The sequence below is a fragment of the Lethenteron reissneri genome, chromosome 32, assembly GCF_015708825.2.
Source record: "Lethenteron reissneri isolate LAM-NWPU_2019-01 chromosome 32, ASM1570882v1, whole genome shotgun sequence".
Lineage (NCBI taxonomy): Eukaryota > Metazoa > Chordata > Hyperoartia > Petromyzontiformes > Petromyzontidae > Lethenteron > Lethenteron reissneri.
The window spans coordinates 4,828,766-4,845,995 of NC_083810.1; the positions used below are offsets into that span (position 1 = coordinate 4,828,766).

The following is a 17,230-nucleotide window of genomic DNA, read 5'->3' on the forward strand; positions in this document are numbered from 1 at the left end:
GTCTGCCTTAGCTTACTGGGCAGGAGAGGTGGGGGATGGGTGCCTGTAACCCAGAAAATGCAACGCTAAGTTGGTGATGTAAAAATAGTTCATCAGGAATTTTATTTTTATCATATAATTATTACCAGGTCACCAACTCTTATCCACTCTACTACCTTTATGGCCTCTATGTGCTGTGAAGAAGGGTCATCGGCCTAAACGTTGCCTGTTGTATACTTTTTCTATTGAAGGCAGTGTTATTGATTAATGTATCGAGTTGTTAATTGTGCTGGCACCCCACTGACGCTGCAGCAGCATCACCAAATAATGCGAGGTTAAGGTAGAGGTTGCAGCCTCGACACAACGCATGAACACGCCACTATTGTACTGGTAAAAGGACCTCCACCCGTGGGAGCTTTAGAGAGCCCCTCTTTACCGGTGAATATGTTCGAAGCTGTTGACAATTTTGAACAACACCCCAGTACATTTACATACCGTACTACGATCAACAAAAGGGATGAAAATGATAACAATATTTATTTTAAACCCAAGTACAGGATCACAAGCGGTGGTGACTCCAGATTCACACTGTCTCACCTGTGGCTATGGACCAGCAGGGCTGAGAGTGGCTCTGGTAGAGGATGCGGTAGGGGGCCGCTTTCCCGCTAGACGCAGTGTCCAGCGTCCCGGCCAGCAGCCCTACGGCAAGGGCAACATCCTGGAATTAGAAGCAGGAGTAGAAGCGGCAGCAGCAGCGGTGGCAGCAGCAGCAGCGGCGGTGACAGCAGCAGCAGCGGTGGCAGCAGCAGCGGTAACAGCAGCAGCAGCGGTGACAGCAGCAGCAGCGGAGGTGACAGCAGCAGCAGTGGCAGCAGTGCCAGCGCGATCCACGTACAGCATAAGCGGCACTGGCGTTATGTGCCCTGCTGATGCTCAGTATGGTTACGGCGCTCAACTGTAACCGTACACAGCATTTAGAAGGGCTCAGGTTCAAATCCTGGTTAGGGGAGGAATCCGCCCATCACTTCCCCTGGGGTTGAAAGAGTGAGTACTGTTGTGTAAGTTTTCGCCGTGTAATTCTCCGACGTGCTTTTGGGTTGTGCTGTGCTTTTAATAGCATGCGGAAATGTGTAAAAGGCACACCGCCTTTGTGCAAGAGTGGACCAGAAATGCTTCTGGTTTTACAGTCCATATCACATTCAAACATTTAATGAATTATATATAGAAACAATTATACTTTTGCATTAAAATTTCCAAATATATTTAGACAGCCACAATTACAATGCTCATATTCTTAAAAACATACAACACAATACTGTATATTTGTCCTTTCAAAGTACTGTAGGACACTTCTTCCAGGAACATTGGCACCACTCGCTTTAAAGGTGAAAGTACTGATGAATCTTCTTGGTTCTTTCGGTAAAGTCACGTAGAAGGGAAGTAATAAAATTATAAAAATAAAACATAATAGAATAATTCTCACGACGTTTCGGCCATAACGCAAGCAGCCGTCCTCAGGTGCAGAAACAAGTCTGTCGAGAAGACAGCGTCCGAGGACGGCTGCTTGCGTTGTGGCCGAAACGTCGTGAGAATTATTTTATTATGTTTTATTTTTATTATTTTATTACTTCCCTTCTACGCGACTTTACCGAAAGAACCAAGAAGAAGAATCCCTGCAGTCACGAAAGCTTTAAATCGAAAAGTACTGATAAACTCACCATATAGATATTGTTCCTACCGATGCCCTCATCTCACATTAAGTCAAGTACGATCTGCCGATGAGACTTACATTAGCCATTATGTGCGTGGTCCCTTATAAACCAGGGCGCAGGTATGGTAAAGGCCCTGACAGTTCTTAACATTAGTGGTTATTACTTGAGCCCAGCAGGTACCTACATGCCTGTGCGGGAGCCTCAAGCACCAGCAAACCCAATTATAGTTTAGCGAAATCAAGCGAAGAACCAATTTGAATGCGATGGGTTTTTCTATGCAGCCATTGGTGGCTGGGCAAAGAACATCAACTAACTCCAGTTGAAATCCCGGTTTAATCAGAGGTGGCTGCCCGGATTCAAACCCAGGTTCTCAGTGGTTTAAGCTCGGCACTCTTGAGCTTTAAGTGACCTGACCACTTCTTAGATGCGGTTTATCTTATTACGCACAGGCGATTCCATTCTTCCTACATCTGGCCAAGATGCTACTCTGATTAACAGGTTGACCATTCAACACACACATTAACTTTATGGCTCCCGAGACTCCCAATTATGGTCACCGAGATCTTTGTAAATTTGCTTGGTGACCCTCTGAGCCCGAATGGTACAACACTGAAATTGAGGTGGTGATCGTACAGTGCAAAGCACCGATAATGCCTGTGACCCTCCGAAACGGTTAGATGCGGGTAGGCGTCCCTTGAAATCTACCAAGAAAACAGTCGCCCCTCCACATCGTTCCAGTGATGGAATCCAATGACTCCATCTTGAGCCTTTGTTGGCGAATGAATTTTGTTTCGGGCTCTCATGCCCAGAATGGCTTAGAATACCCTGGATGTCTTCTGAAACACCCGTGATCTAACCCCGTTATGTTCTAACCCCGTTATGATTCAGGAACAATCAAGGCAGCCTCAATTTCCAGAAGCCTCCACGGGGAGCTCCGATTTCACCCGTCTTCTTCTTGCTTCAGAAGCTCTGCACGACAAATGAAAACCATTCTGCACCACATCCCAGAATCACAGAACTGAGGTCATCTGGCACCATGTGGCACCATGCCTCTGCAAAATGCCTCAGGCCCGCCCCTGCTTCCACACCCGGGGCTCCCGATGGCCCGTCACTGTTCATCACCTAGGTCAGGGGTTGGCAATCTGCAGCACCAAAGCCGCATGTGGCCCTTTAAGGACTGTTTCGTGACTCTTTTAATTAAGGACCACAGTCTCGTACCCGCATGCATGTCGGCTCTTGCAATACGGGTTTTTACCAAATTCGAAAAGAAATGGCTCTTTGTTATGTTGGTTGCCGACCCCTGGTCTACGTTTTAGTCTGCCCTGTCCGCATCCTTCTCCCTGAGGCTTCCCTCTGCTCCTGCCCCTGTTTCCCCCCAGGAAAGTGCCCTTCTGGAATTACAGTTTGAAAAGTTAGCGAAGGACTCCAAGCTTCAAGTACCTCTCCTCCTATTAATTCAAAGGAACCCCAAGTAAAGAAAGACGTCCTCGTCTTCGAGCTTGTCGAGTTGAGTCTGAAAATCTTTTTAAAAAGTAGCCGGCTCCCTTCAAAAATGGCAGAAGCACAAAAGGCATAAATCACTGACAAGACCATCCGTGCGTGGCCTCCTCTGCCACCAAGTGTGCTGCATCACCACAGCTGCTCCTACTGACCCAGAGGCCCAGTGAAGGACATCGATGGCATCAACTGTCAAGAAGGCCACTGCAACCTTCACGTCCGCCATTGGCGAAACAATATCCCAGCTTGCGTCTGTGGCCGTGCTGGCTTGCAGCGTGGCACGGCAGGCCACAAGGCACGCCTCTCCCTGTATCCCCTTATCTCACGCTGGCAGTGCCTTGCTGGGGATTCGCAGGGGATGGCAGAAAAATCAGCTTGCACGAGCGTCAGGGACACCACCTTCAGAATGTCATCACAGTTCTAGCAACAAGCGGGATGTGTGGCCTCCGCTCGGGCTAAGGCACCCAAGAGGTTTGAAATCACAGATTTTTTTGGAGTTTTCATTAAATTTAACACATGCCAGCTTTCTTTAAACTCCGATATAACAACACAACACAAGCAAGCTGTGTGGTATAATCCACTGCGCACACATTGGCTGCTGCTGCTCTCATATGAACTGAAGCTGCTGACATGACAAGTTCCCAATTCCACTAGTTTTTTTGGGAGGAAAGTAATCACAGGGCACACACGAAGCAATGGTAATCAGATTACAGCAAAAATAGAGTAATAGTACAGGATAACTAGAACCTTTGGAGAGTCTAATAATGCCAACACGATATCTGTAACACGTTACTCCGCAACACTGCCAGGGGACACCCGACGGCATGGCAAAGCAATGGCATCAGGGTACACTAGGGAGGAGAGAAGATGGATATGGTGTGGTGGCTATAAAAGAGCCTCATAACGTTGGTGGCAACAGTGTGACAAATATAAAGGCGTGCAGCTAGCCAGCAAGCCCTTCTCTTGCAGACAAACCCCATTGCGCGTTGCCCCTGGCGATGCTATCTCTAGCCTCCACATGACAAGTGTGAAGGAGATGGCGAATCTCATGCCGCAGACTCGGCCAAATCAAATTAAAGGTTCTTACACGCCAACTAATCTAACGTCCCAGGCGGGCCCTATGTGAGAAGTTCTACTCACATATCCTAAATCACTTTGGTCAATTGCACAGGTTTGGAGGGGGAGGGGGCAGGGAAGTTACGTCAAAGTGTGTTGCAAAAGTGTGTGTGTGGCAGCCCACGAAACGTTATTCCCTTTGTAAATATGTCAACAACATAAAAACTTACCGAGATTAATGATCTATGGTCATAATTATCTCAGCATACATTCTCACACTTTGGGGTGCCCACAAACACTCGTGCCTAACCACGAATCCAGAATGCTCTCCAGAGGTCAGAGACCACCGCTTGGGTTGATGGTACTGATTTTGAGTTGAGTTAAGTGTTCAGGTCTTGTTTTTTTACACAGTCCTGAGAATCAAATTCAACAGTGTACAACTTCACTTCAAACAATAATTTTTTGATTGTTCAAACGCAATGTAAAATATAATTCAAGGAAAATAAGTATCACAATGTCTACGCTGCGTATGTAACGGCATTCTATTCATGTTGCAGGTCTATTACATACGAGTAAATATAAATAAAGCCAACTGTCTTTCTGTTAAATTGAGCGATGTGACAATATTCATCTATAGGTAAACCTAAGCCAGCAGTAGAAATTCCACACTTCTAGGGCAGGAGTCAGTCAAACTATAGGAGGACCACTGCTGACTTACCACAAAGAGACAGTCCATTAGTCCACCATGGAAGAACAATGGGCCGAAGTGATCCCAGGCTGGTATTTGAACTTGCATAAAACCAACTGCAGGTCGAGCACTCTACACACCGAGGCACCTGGGCCAGCGAAACATTTTAAAACATATCAAGGTGCGAGCATACTCCAATTTAAATGCAAGCAATGTGAGCCTGAGCTGAAACCTGGCTGGAAAAGTAATGGGAAAAAAACAAAAGCAGCGCAAGGTGCTTTGGTGAGCGCTCGCGTGTCCGCGCTCCATGATGAAAAGTCCCAACAGCAGAATATCGATTTTTTAGAACACCGGCACACGGCCATATGGGGCCGGCACAAATTTAACATTTCTCCCACCCCCCCTCCCCCTTGAGGAAACGTTTTCTCTGTTGAAAGGGACAGGTGCGAAATGACCATGCATACGCACACGTGTTTTTTTCATTACACGCCAAACGTCAAGTCACTTCACAACATATCACACTTCGCAAAAAAAAACAACCCAAAACTTTGTTTATGTCTACACTGTAAAGCGTAATAAATAACAAAAAAAACTAAGTTATTTTGGAATGAAGTAGTAAACACATCATGGGATGAGAACTCACAGTCGTTTGTCGAAATTCACCGTGCGCCACCGATCCTCTATTGCATCACCTCGCGCCGGGTGCTGTTTAATGCATGAAGTCTCCGTGACTTCACGGCACTGCTTATGTTAGAGGTATTAGATTACCACTCATGCACATTTTTCAGCAGTTGTGCAACACAGTACAGTACTCCATAGCGGGTGTACATTACAAACAGTCTTCAAGGCAAATCCCGAGAGATTTAGGATCCCTTGCGCGCGTATGCACGAGGGCTGATAGAGTGACGGGACTTGGATTCGGGAATTACTGTCTGCCAAGTAAGCACTCATTCCCTTGAGCTGTCACAGCCCTACGTTTATTCACGCCTTCACACTCTGCAATCCAATTACTGCGTTTCCTTTGCGGCATTTTCACAGAGGAAGCTGTTCACTTGCTCTGCACATTATTACTGCAGCAAGCACAAGACAAGGTCCCATTATTTAGAGCTGTGGCGGTGGCGAGATGTTAACTACCCCGCCTGGTATTCAGGTCGTGGACTCGTGGGTTCGTTCCCGACCCTGACGCCTGTATCTTTGGAGTTTGCATTTTCTCTCCGTGGTGGCGTGGATTTTTCTCTGGGTCTTCTGGTTTTTCCCTCCACATTTAGAAACGTGCGTTTAGAGTATTTGGGTGCTACAAATTTCCACGTGATGAGCCACTTTGTTGAGCTATCATGTGACCAGGTCGCTTCTGAAAAATATCTAGATATCTCAGTGGGCCTTACCTCGTAAATTAAAAAATAGTTGAGTTTGAATTTATGTGCGTTCATTCAGTTGTGACTTTTTATCGTCAATGTATTTCAGTGGTGCTATCGGCATATTGCCATGCAATGCCGCGGGATCTTTGTCGAAATATGGCAGGGCAGTGCCCCTCCACCCCCCAAACCAATGTGCCACAATAGCCCATCAACACAAGAAGTCTGAAAACTCCTCCCAGTGGGCTTTAAAAAAATCAAGATATGGGCCAAACTTTTCCCCACAAGCACTGCTATGAGACTTGATCATATCAGCCAAACCAATCCTATTTTTGTAAATTTTCATGGATGGAAGTTAAATGAAATCAACCGTAAAACCAAAATGTAATTTGATGGGTTTTTTGTGCCATAATTGGTAACTAGGCTGAGGCCACAGTTTAAATCTGGGCAACTAAAACCTGGATTCGAACTTAGGTCCTCAGCAACTCGTCACTGACCTCCGAACCATGACTACATTAAAACATACATAGGCTGCGTTTCATGAGATTAACACGTCTTCTTACGAGTGATGTCACGGCCTCTCTAACAATGTAAAATAACTGCTCCACACATTGGTGGGTTTCAATCTGACAAACCCGTGCTCACTGCATAATAATAAATATAATAAATATAGCGCTCTTCATCCATGTGTAAACACAACTTGACACACTTTTCTTGAGATGGTTCTTTATTGAAGACACGTTCACTTGAACAGGTAGAGGCCTCACTGCAACAACCCCGAATCCACGCCCCCATTCCCGAACCTTCTCGCCGACTGGACGCTCGCTCCACCAGCAGACTCTACCGCCTCTTCCGCCACTTGACCACGCTCCCCTTCGATCATTCCTGGAGCCACCAGTCCCTTCGTACTCACAGCTGACTCCCCTGTCATTACCTCCCGTGGCCACTAGTCCACTCACACTGCAGGTAGACTCTACCGTCATTACACATGGATCACAGAGCACTGCAATGTCAGGTACCACTCTACAATGCTCCAGTGTGATGTGAGGCAGCATTACAATGTACTACATTTCACACACTATACAACACCAAGCAGGTATTTGCTGTAATTACAAAACGAGGCAAACATACTTCATGCTGCAGTAAGACAATGGGAGGGAGGCATTTCCTTTTGCGAAAACAAACAAGTGCTTTCTCTCTCTCTCTCATACTCTTTGGTTCTTTCGGTAAAGTCAAATAGGTATAAAATAAAATAAATCACGACGTTTCGGGCGCAACACAAGCGTTCGTCGTCAGGTGGGAAAGCATGGTCTGCTGCGGAGGCAGACTGTTTTAAAAGGCTTGAAATGGGTGGAGCTCAAGGGTCATAAAGAAGTGGCCAGGGCTAGTGATGTTAATGTGAGAAATTACCATGCAACTGTAAGATAGGAGAGCGGCCTCCTCGACGAGGGCACTGTATCACAACCTTCTTAACACAACCTCTGGCTGTGTGGCTTGTCAGTTTGTTATCTTTTACTTAAATGCAAAGTAATCCTCCACTCACCTAGCAAAGATATAGTTTTCTCGATTTGATTATTTATTTTGTTCACCGGGGGTAGGGCCCATTTCAAGAGTGCACATTTTCAAATATTGAAAAAACCCACTACTACTTCAAACTCGGAAACAACCATTTAGGTATTACTGATCAGTGAATCAAAATACGCATCTTCAAGTCTAGTTAATACTTTACAACTAGAATTATAGCTTCTGGCTGGCATTTGAATAAATGATTAACCACATACCATACCTTAAATGTAAGCGAAATCCGGTTTTGGCTCAGCATACATGTCCTAATAACCATATAAATTTAACATGGATCATTTGTTCTGTGACCATGCAGACACAAACAGGCCCATACACCGCCTCTTGTGAAATAATCACAAGTGCATGTTCTGCTTGCCATAGCAGCAATAATGGGATTTTTAAAAGGTCCAGTGTAACGTCGTAAAACTAGTTAATAATACGCAACATATGCAATGATTGGGAGTATTCTATAAGGAAAATGTATTTTCTGCAGGAGACAAAATATAAGAATGTATTCGGTACTGTATTGTAGTTAATTTAACACCAATAAACTACTATTTTTTTTCTTGTACCAGGTAAGGCCCACTGAGCTATATAGCTCCTTTTCAGAAGCGACCTGGCAACAAATGATAGCTCAACAGTGACAATTTATAGCAGCCAAATACTCTAAACCCAGGTTTCTAAACGTGGAGGGAAAAACCGGAGAAATATGCACGCGGCCACGGGGAGAACGTGCAAACTCCAAATATACAGGCGTCAGAGTTAGGATTGAACCCATAACCTCCTACATACCAGGCGAGATAGTTAACATCTCACCACCACAGCGCAAGTGGTAGCGCAGTGATGTTGGTACTGTTATCCAACCAGCAAGCCAAGTTCGATTACTGGCCTAAGTTAACACAAGTGGTGAGTGATATCTGAATCGGTCATCGCAAGCCAGCTTCAACAACCCACACCGACCAGCATCAAGTATGGTCACACAACTGTCTCATGATCAACGTGGTGTGGGAAGGCCTTTATCCAGACGTGTTCTGCCAAAGGGCTTAAAATTATAAACACCAATACTCCATAGGTGCACAGAACCAAAGTGTATGCACATGCCAGGCCCACAGCCAAGTTGCTTCAACATGAATAAGACAATGGATTGCTTGAGGATATTTAAAATAAGTTCATGTTCAGAAATAATTGTACGACAATGACATGCTGATACACAAAAGAGTGTGTGGGCTCACCTGCCAGCAACCCAAAGCCACACTGTCCCTGTATTGGTATCAGAAAGAAACCAATAATTAAGGTAATTCAGAAAAATAGTGTAACGTTAATATTGTAATAATAAGTTACAATTCACCTGCAGAAGACTTTTGTGCCAGGGTGTTTAAAGGCGTGTATTAATAATGCAGTAACATACATTCTAACAAGACCAAATTATCAGAAACGTGCCAGATATCCTTAAAAGGTGGGAGGCTGAAGTTGAGAAACACTATACTCTTTGGCTCTTTCGGTAAAGTCACGTAGATAGAAAATTAATAGATCACGACATTTTGATCGCAACACAAGCGACCGTCTTCAGGTGAGAGAGAGAAAGCTACTAAAACAAGGTCTTAGATAGGCCTGAGATGGGTGCAGCCTCAGGGCAAGAGGTCGGGGCTAGAGATGGTCTCACTGAGGCTGTGGAAGTGGCTGTTGTATTGAGAGATTATCCTGTCAATGCACGAGCTTAGTATGTCGCAGCATCGGTGACTGAGCGAGAAGGACATCCAGCCAGTCAATACAAATACATCCAACCTAATAATGCAACTCAGAGTCGGCTAAAATCGCAGGAAGGATGGAGATATCACAGCAGGTTAAGACTTTACCTGGTTAATCACGTCCTTCCAATGATTTCTCAATTTGTACCATCTCAGGCCAATATAAGACCTTGTTTCAGTAGCTTTCTCTCTCTCACCTAAAGACGGTCGCAAGTATTGTGGTTAATGCAGACACGATTCCTTGTAAAAGGTGTGTTTTTTTTGTTGCCAGAAAAAAGGGGTAAAAGCCTATTCTCATCTTAACACCTGTTTTGTTGCCAGGAAAAAGGGGGAAAACCTATTCTCATATTTTGGTACTGGCAAAGGAGGTCCCATGATGTAATTTCTCCATTGTTCTGCTAATAGCCTCCACGTGGTCTTCCGCGATAAGTATCCAGAATAATCGATACCAAGTATGTATCTTGAACTTCTTTCGCACCTCAAAGGTGGACAGAATGCTCAGCCCTCTCAGTGGGAACAGTAAACACAACGCTTTCAAGAAGACATTTCTTCATGGCTTAACAAAAGGCCAATAACATGGGCCAGGTAGCATTACGTGTGCCATCTCAAGAAATGGTGATGGTTACCTATTTACACCTCCTCCTCCTTGAGCCCTTAACTCCAAGCAGGTATCCCTTGCAAATAAACTTTCGATCTCAATTGGGCCCTGAAATAATTATAGAGCACATTCAGTCAAGATCCGTGACATAGCTCACATGCCGGCGACATAATAATATAATGATTTAGGTGGCAGGGGCGTAGAAGGCTTGAGGAATGAGTGAACTCGATAGAGGGATCATGAAAGGGTAAGGGAGGGACGGGAAGAAGTGGAGGGGTGAGGGGAGGTAAGAGAATGGGACAATAGAGAAGAGAGGTGAGCTTTAAACTATTTATTTTTTGCCAGGTAAGGCCCACTGAGCTAGATAGCTGTTTTTCAGAAGCGGCTTATCACGTGAAAATGTATAGCAGCCAAATACTCCAAATGCATGTTTATAAATGTGGAGGGAAAACCCGAAGGACCCAATGGAAATGCGCGCGAACACAGGGAGAGAGACACGCAAACTCCAAATGTACAGGCGTCAGGGTCGGGATCGAGCCCACGACCAGGATCTTGTATACCAGGCGAGGTCGATAACATTTCGCCACCGTGGCACCCCAGATGACGAGAGGGGACATGTGCCTGAGTCGTAGCCCTGCCTGAGTCGTAGCCATGCCTGAGTCGTAGCCCTGCCTGAGTCGTAGCCATGCCTGAGTCGTAGCCCTGCCTGAGTCGTAGCCCTGCCTGAGTCGTAGCCCTGTCTGGTCGTAGCCCTGCCTGAGTCGTAGCCCTGCCTGAGTCGTAGCCCTGCCTGAGTCGTAGCCCTGCCTGGTCGTAGCCATGCCTGAGTCGTAGCCCTGTCTGGTCGTAGCCCTGCCTGAGTCGTAGCCCTGTCTGGTCGTAGCCCTGCCTGAGTCGTAGCCCTGCCTGAGTCGTAGCCCTGCCTGAGTCGTAGTCCTGCCTGAGTCGTAGCCCTGTCTGGTCGTAGCCATGCCTGAGTCGTAGCCCTGTCTGGTCGTAGCCCTGCCTGAGTCGTAGCCCTGCCTGAGTCGTAGCCCTGCCTGAGTCGTAGCCCTGTCTGGTCGTAGCCCTGCCTGAGTCGTAGCCCTGCCTGAGTCGTAGCCCTGTCTGGTCGTAGCCCTGCCTGAGTCGTAGCCCTGCCTGAGTCGTAGCCCTGCCTGAGTCGTAGCCCTGCCTGAGTCGTAGCCCTGCCTGAGTCGTAGCCCTGCCTGAGTCGTAGCCCTGCCTGAGTCGTAGCCCTGTCTGGTCGTAGCCCTGCCTGAGTCGTAGCCCTGTCTGGTCGTAGCCCTGCCTGGTCGTAGCCCTGCCCGAGTCGTAGCCCTGCCTGAGTCGTAGCCCTGTCTGGTCGTAGCCCTGCCTGAGTCGTAGTCCTGCCAAATCGATGAATGGGGCTGGACGCTCATCACCACCGGCGTTCCATGAGCAAACGGTGGGAATTCCACATTTGCCATTGTGGGGGTCACTCTTCACACCACACTTTCATACCACAGGACACAATCAAATGCAGTGGTCGTATAACACAGTACAGTACTGGAATGTAGTGCTCATGTTGACGGTTATAACACTGTATTGTTATGAATGTATCCACTATGGCTAGTCTGTGTATGGCCCTGTACAGTGGTGTGGCGGTGATAGTGGCTAACAAAAGTACTGCAGTACTGTACTGTCTAAACACACCTTGGTACAGGACAGTGGGGGTAACGTTGAGGTGTATCGTGGTAAATGATTGTAATTTAGCACAGTAACACGGTGGTTTATCGGTGGCAATGTACGGCGTGACAGTAAAGCTGTCGGGCGTCGTCAATATCTGCATAATCTTCAAGTTGTTAAGCACTGTGCGACTTGATTTCGGAATTCACAGTGGCGATAATCAATGATGCCGTCAACATCGCCACGTTCTGTTGAGTAACCGTACGTACACAGTGGAACTTCGTATTGATCAACGAGGGGAGAGGCCGAAACGATATCGCAGCAGTTCGATCCCGGGTCCAATTCGCCAATAAGTTGAACAGCAACAACAACAACAGCAGCAGCCTCTGTGTGTGACCATGGTGTTGTTATTGGGGGGGTGATGTTGTTATTGGGGGGGGGGGTGCGGTAGTGCAGTAGCAAGCGCGCTGCGCTACGAACCCGGCTCTGGGCCTCCCCTAGGTCGACTCAGCCTCGAGTGAGTGCCTGGTGCGTTGTCAAGGGTTGAAAGGAGGAGGGTGATGATGGTGGTGATGGTGGTGACGGTGGTGACGGTGGTGGCGGTGATGGTGGTGATGGTGGTGATGATGGCGATGATGGTGATTGGGACGTGTGGGATGTGGAGAAGGGGAGCTCACCCGCCAGAGCGCGTCGCTTCTGCAGGCTGAAGAAGGCGTTGTGGCGCTCCGTGCTCCATAGGGCGCTGCCTGTCGACGCTTCCTCGGGTCGCGTCCACATGGCATGAAGAGAGAGAGAGGCCGGCCTCCTCCTCCTCCCCACCGTCTTCCTTCTCTGCCTCGCGTGAAGAAGACAACTTCACCCTCCACACTCGAGGCGTCGTTTAAACTCGAGAAGACCAGCAGCCCTCTGCCGCCACTGTTGTTGTTGTGGCTGCTGTTGTTGTTGTTGGGGCTGATGCTGCTGTTCTTGTTGTTGTTGTGGCTGCTTCTGTTGTTGTTGTTGTGGCTGCTTCTGTTGTTGTTGTTGGAGCTGCTGCTGCTACTCGCGATATCCGCCGTTTCCCCTCCGCACATGCCGCGTCACGTGACCGCCGCGCGACGCTTTACGGCCGCGCGCGGTTGGTGTCGTAAAGGCCACGTGGGGGGCGAGGGGCCCAATGCCCATGGCACTTCCACGTGTGCCTCCTTGTGTCGCAATGAGTTACACGAATCCGTAATACGGGGTTTTTTTGTTTCTTTACATCGCGTAAATATAAACATTTGTTGTTGAACCCGCCACCACCCGTGTGCTGTGCTCGTCACGAATTGGCACGTTCTGCTTACGCGACAAACCTGACGAACTTGGCTGTCGGGTGGTGGCGGGGTTAACGACACATACTCTTTGGTTCTTTCGGTAAAGTCACGTAGGTATAAAATAAAATACTTACGTGACTTTACCGAAAGAACCAAAGAGTATGGATTCCTGCAGCCACGAAAAGCTTCAAATCAAGATTTAACGACATATTTACATATTTATTCGATCTACCCCAAGAAAACTTGTAATGTGGATGATATTGGTCGCGAAAGCCTACGCGTTAAACAGAATGACATGAAACTAAAACTACACTTGTTTTTCTTTACCAGGTTAAAGCCCCCGCTCAGCTATGTAGTTCTGTTTTCAGAAGCGACAAGCGATCACAAACGATAGCTTAACGAAATGGCTTATCAATGTGGAAGTGTATAACAAGCCAAATACTGCAAACCCGTGTTGGTTCTAAATGTGGAAGGGAAAAACCCGGGGAACCCGGAGAAAAAAATCACGCGACCACGGGGAGAGAGATAAGCAAACTCCAAATAAACAGGCGTCAGGGTCGATCCCACCACCTCCCGCATACCAGGCGAGGTAGTTAACATCTCGCCGTGACCCTTTTTACACGCTTTCATTGAACTCACTCTGTTGTATCCTCAAATCTTGTAACTCAATTTTAACCCACTTCCCAATGTGGTATCGACTGCAAACTTGGTAAACTTATGTCATACTGATGACAATACTATATTATATCATTAAAAATAAAATTGTATATGTTTAAACATTCTTTTTTACATGTTATGTTTCGGCTTGGGTCTAATTGTCCACGCTCAACTGACGTTGGCTGTAAATGACCACGGCCCCTTACGTTATGGCAAGCTTCGGAGCCACTTCCTGGAGTCGTGGAGTTCTACCATTACGTGTACGGTACTTTTCATTAAAGCGTGTTTTGAAAAAAGATTTTAAAAATATTACTTATTTAGAACGTGTTTGGTTTGCATGTTTTGCCACAGGTACGTGTGGTTAATGCATACTTGTTGCCTTGCAAAAGGTATAGATTTGGTGTTTGAACACCTTAACACCTGTTTTATTGCCAGAACAGGTAAAAACATACTTTTATTGTTTCATAATTTTGATACTGCAATAATAGGTCCCATAGAATGACATGTGTTTCTCATACGTAAGATTCCTGCGCGTTTGTTTAATTTTCACAAATATATTGCAAATATCCATTTAACATATATGGCAATGCATGCTTAATTATTGCCAATATGTTTTAATATTTCTAATACATTGGTGAAAATTAAACACACGTTAAGGAATCGAACGTATAGCAATACATGTCATGCCACAGTCCCGCGTGTTGTAAGCGCAGGGTTTCTCAACCCATGTACCGCCACGGTATTTTCAGAATTAAAGCAAAGATATGACCTTTCTGACCCGCCCCTACTGAACATCTGTGAAAAAGAGCTTCATAACTCATCGAATTCCTCCAGTCTAAAGAAAGATTGTGATTATGAACCTGTTTGCAAGCTAGGCTAAAGATGAACTATCCGTGCCATTCGATGGCCGATCCTCTAAACAACTCCCGCATTCCATCTATATTGGTTGTGGATGCGCAGCACGGCAGGAGACACCCCGGTCCTCTGCAGTCCCTCGGTCGCGCGTGCCCAGTTGGGAAAGCGGTGTTTTCCTTAAATACTGAGCAAGCTTGAGAGTGGAATTTAAAAGGTTGACAAACCCTGTGGAGGTGTCTATGATAAAATCACCAGGTAGCCCTCATAAGCAAATAAAACAAGGATTTGCACTTACAGTACTACATAGGGTGTCTTGTTTAAATACCTCAGCAACTCAAAGCGTATTACGTCTCATCTCAACCATTTCAATGCCCTGTTGCAGTCTAGCCAAATGGGGTACCCAAAAACAGCTGTCCCTGTGCGACACAATGTGTAGTGAGTCCAGCTGAGTCGCAGACGTTGTCTTGGGAGCAACACGTTGTATTAAACTCTTAGCACAACATACTCCAAGCTATTGACACAACATAGTCTCGGGTGGTGACCACCCAACTAACCACTCTACGGCGGAACTAGACACGGTTCCACTATCCCGGTCCGGACCACAAGCTGGGTCCCGGACCGCGTGGCTGGAGGCTTCTTCAAGCTTGACGTGGTTCTCTTGCCTCTCCAACAGGAAGAACCCCGAGCCCCTCTCAGGGACCCCCTTATATCGGGCCGGGCTGGGGCTGGCTCCGCCTCTTGCCCCGCCCACCTTCTCGATCTCTCTTGCCCTTGTCCGAAGGCTCTCGAGAGTTCTTCTCGGACCATGTGACCACCCTCCACCGGTGGCCCCTCTCCAGTATCATCCGGTCACATGTCCCCAGGTCAGCCAGAGTATCATGCCCCCAATGTAACCGTAGATGGTTGACACTCTCTCGCTCTCTCAATGGGAGCCTGCACCGCACGCTGTGCGTGGTGCCACCGCGCTTAACCAGCGCTCACCCAAGCCCCCACTAGGGCTGGTAGTACACCCCATGTCCGGGGTGTATACACAACAGGAAATATCCTGCCGTAGCCTCTTCGGCCCGGCACCACACAGTGACATTCCCAGTCACTACAAATGTATATGAAGAACCGGCCGTGAAAAACTAAGTTAGCTACCATGGTGTAATATGTAATGGTGAGCACATCGGGCTTGCAGTCCAGAGGCCATGGGTTCGATTCAATCTTTATTTGAAATGGAGTAAGATTATCTCTGTCCATCAATTAGAACAGTCTGTTCTGCTATAACACGGTAGTTCAGTTCCTGAAGAACACCGTGTTATGTAAAAATCGCGTGATAATATATGGTAAAGCACGGTCCGCGATAACACCTGAGATGCTTATGCAGGCTGAACAAAGACTGAGGCGCGTGGATAGCATCTAGAAGCATCTAGCAGCATCCCGTCTTGTGTGATGCTACGCCGAGGCAGCCGTACAACCGCTTATTCCTACTCGCGCGACGTAGTTTCGTTTACTCAATCGCGTTATATCCAATTTGCGTTATGAAAACAACACGCGTTGTAGGAGCATTGAGTGTACTGTCGTGTGTTGTCGCCATCGGTAATTGTGCATAACTCTCAGTAAATAAAGAAACCCATAGAAGACACACTCGAACACGTGCTTGTTACTTTCTGGTTTCATTTGGGGTGTTACCAACCGTTAATACAAAATAAAGAAAAAGCTTGTGGAAATACAAAAATATTTTTTATCACAATAGCCACTCATTCTAAGTGCAGCACAATCTCTGCTAACACCAACTCTACCAAGTGAATGGTTTTTCACAAATGCCGTTAAATCAGCTCAGACATCCTGAATCTTCTGGGATACGAATGCCTGCACGCACGCTGTATATATTTATTTATATCGATCAGCTTCTGATTTTTCGACCGATCGGCGTGTGATTAAGGGGCCGTCCATAAATGACGTCACGCGATTTTGGACAATTTTTGACCCCCCCCCCCCCCTCGTCATACGGCGTGACAAAAAGTCAGACTCCCCATCAAATATGACGTCACAAAGCTCTGCCCCCCCCAAATAAAACATGCTTCAAATCGCTTTAAACTATTTCCATTGTAGTGCGTATTTAATGTGGCTCTGCTCTCTGATGTTGTAGGAGAAAACGTTTATGAAAAAGTATATTTAATTAGGTAGAACGTGTTGTCTATATTTATTTAAAGTTGCGCATTTTTATGTGACGTCACATTTCTCAAATTCCCCCCTCGTCACACATCGTCACAAATGTCTGACCCCCCCCCCAGGTGCGTGACGTCATTCGTCATCCCCCGTGCAATGCTCATTGCTGCCCGTACTCACTGCAGCTTTGATTCTCTCGCCCAGTCGGCAATTTCTCCAATGTGGGCCACGACAGTACAGTGTGGTCCAGATGTCTTGTGACCGTCAATTATTTGACCCCTAACATTGTTTCCGTTTCATAGAAATGTATGTTTGAAATAAACCTTATTTTAAAAAATATATTAAGTTTTAGATAATTAAATGGGGGTCACAAGACATCTGGACCAACGTGTACAGTATAAATTGGTGCACCAGTTGGTCGATTGT

The 17,230-nt window shown here is 46.6% G+C and overlaps 1 protein-coding gene across 3 annotated transcripts in view; it reads right to left on the reverse strand.

The window, feature by feature from the left end:
- Positions 1-13,082, reverse strand: part of LOC133349911 (TBC1 domain family member 9-like) — a 52,237-nt gene extending 39,155 nt beyond the window's left edge. Inside the window, exons 1-2 of one of the 3 annotated variants that reach the window (XM_061563776.1) lie at positions 12,524-13,082; positions 577-678 (exon numbers count right to left, since the gene is read on the reverse strand). In XM_061563776.1, coding sequence (XP_061419760.1) covers positions 577-678; positions 12,524-12,623 — 202 coding nt within the window. In that variant the 5' untranslated portion in view covers positions 12,624-13,082. The remainder of the gene's footprint in view (positions 1-576; positions 679-12,523) is intronic. The other 2 variants (XM_061563774.1, XM_061563777.1) reach the window with 2 other exon arrangements.
- Between the last annotated feature and the right edge of the window lie 4,148 nt (positions 13,083-17,230).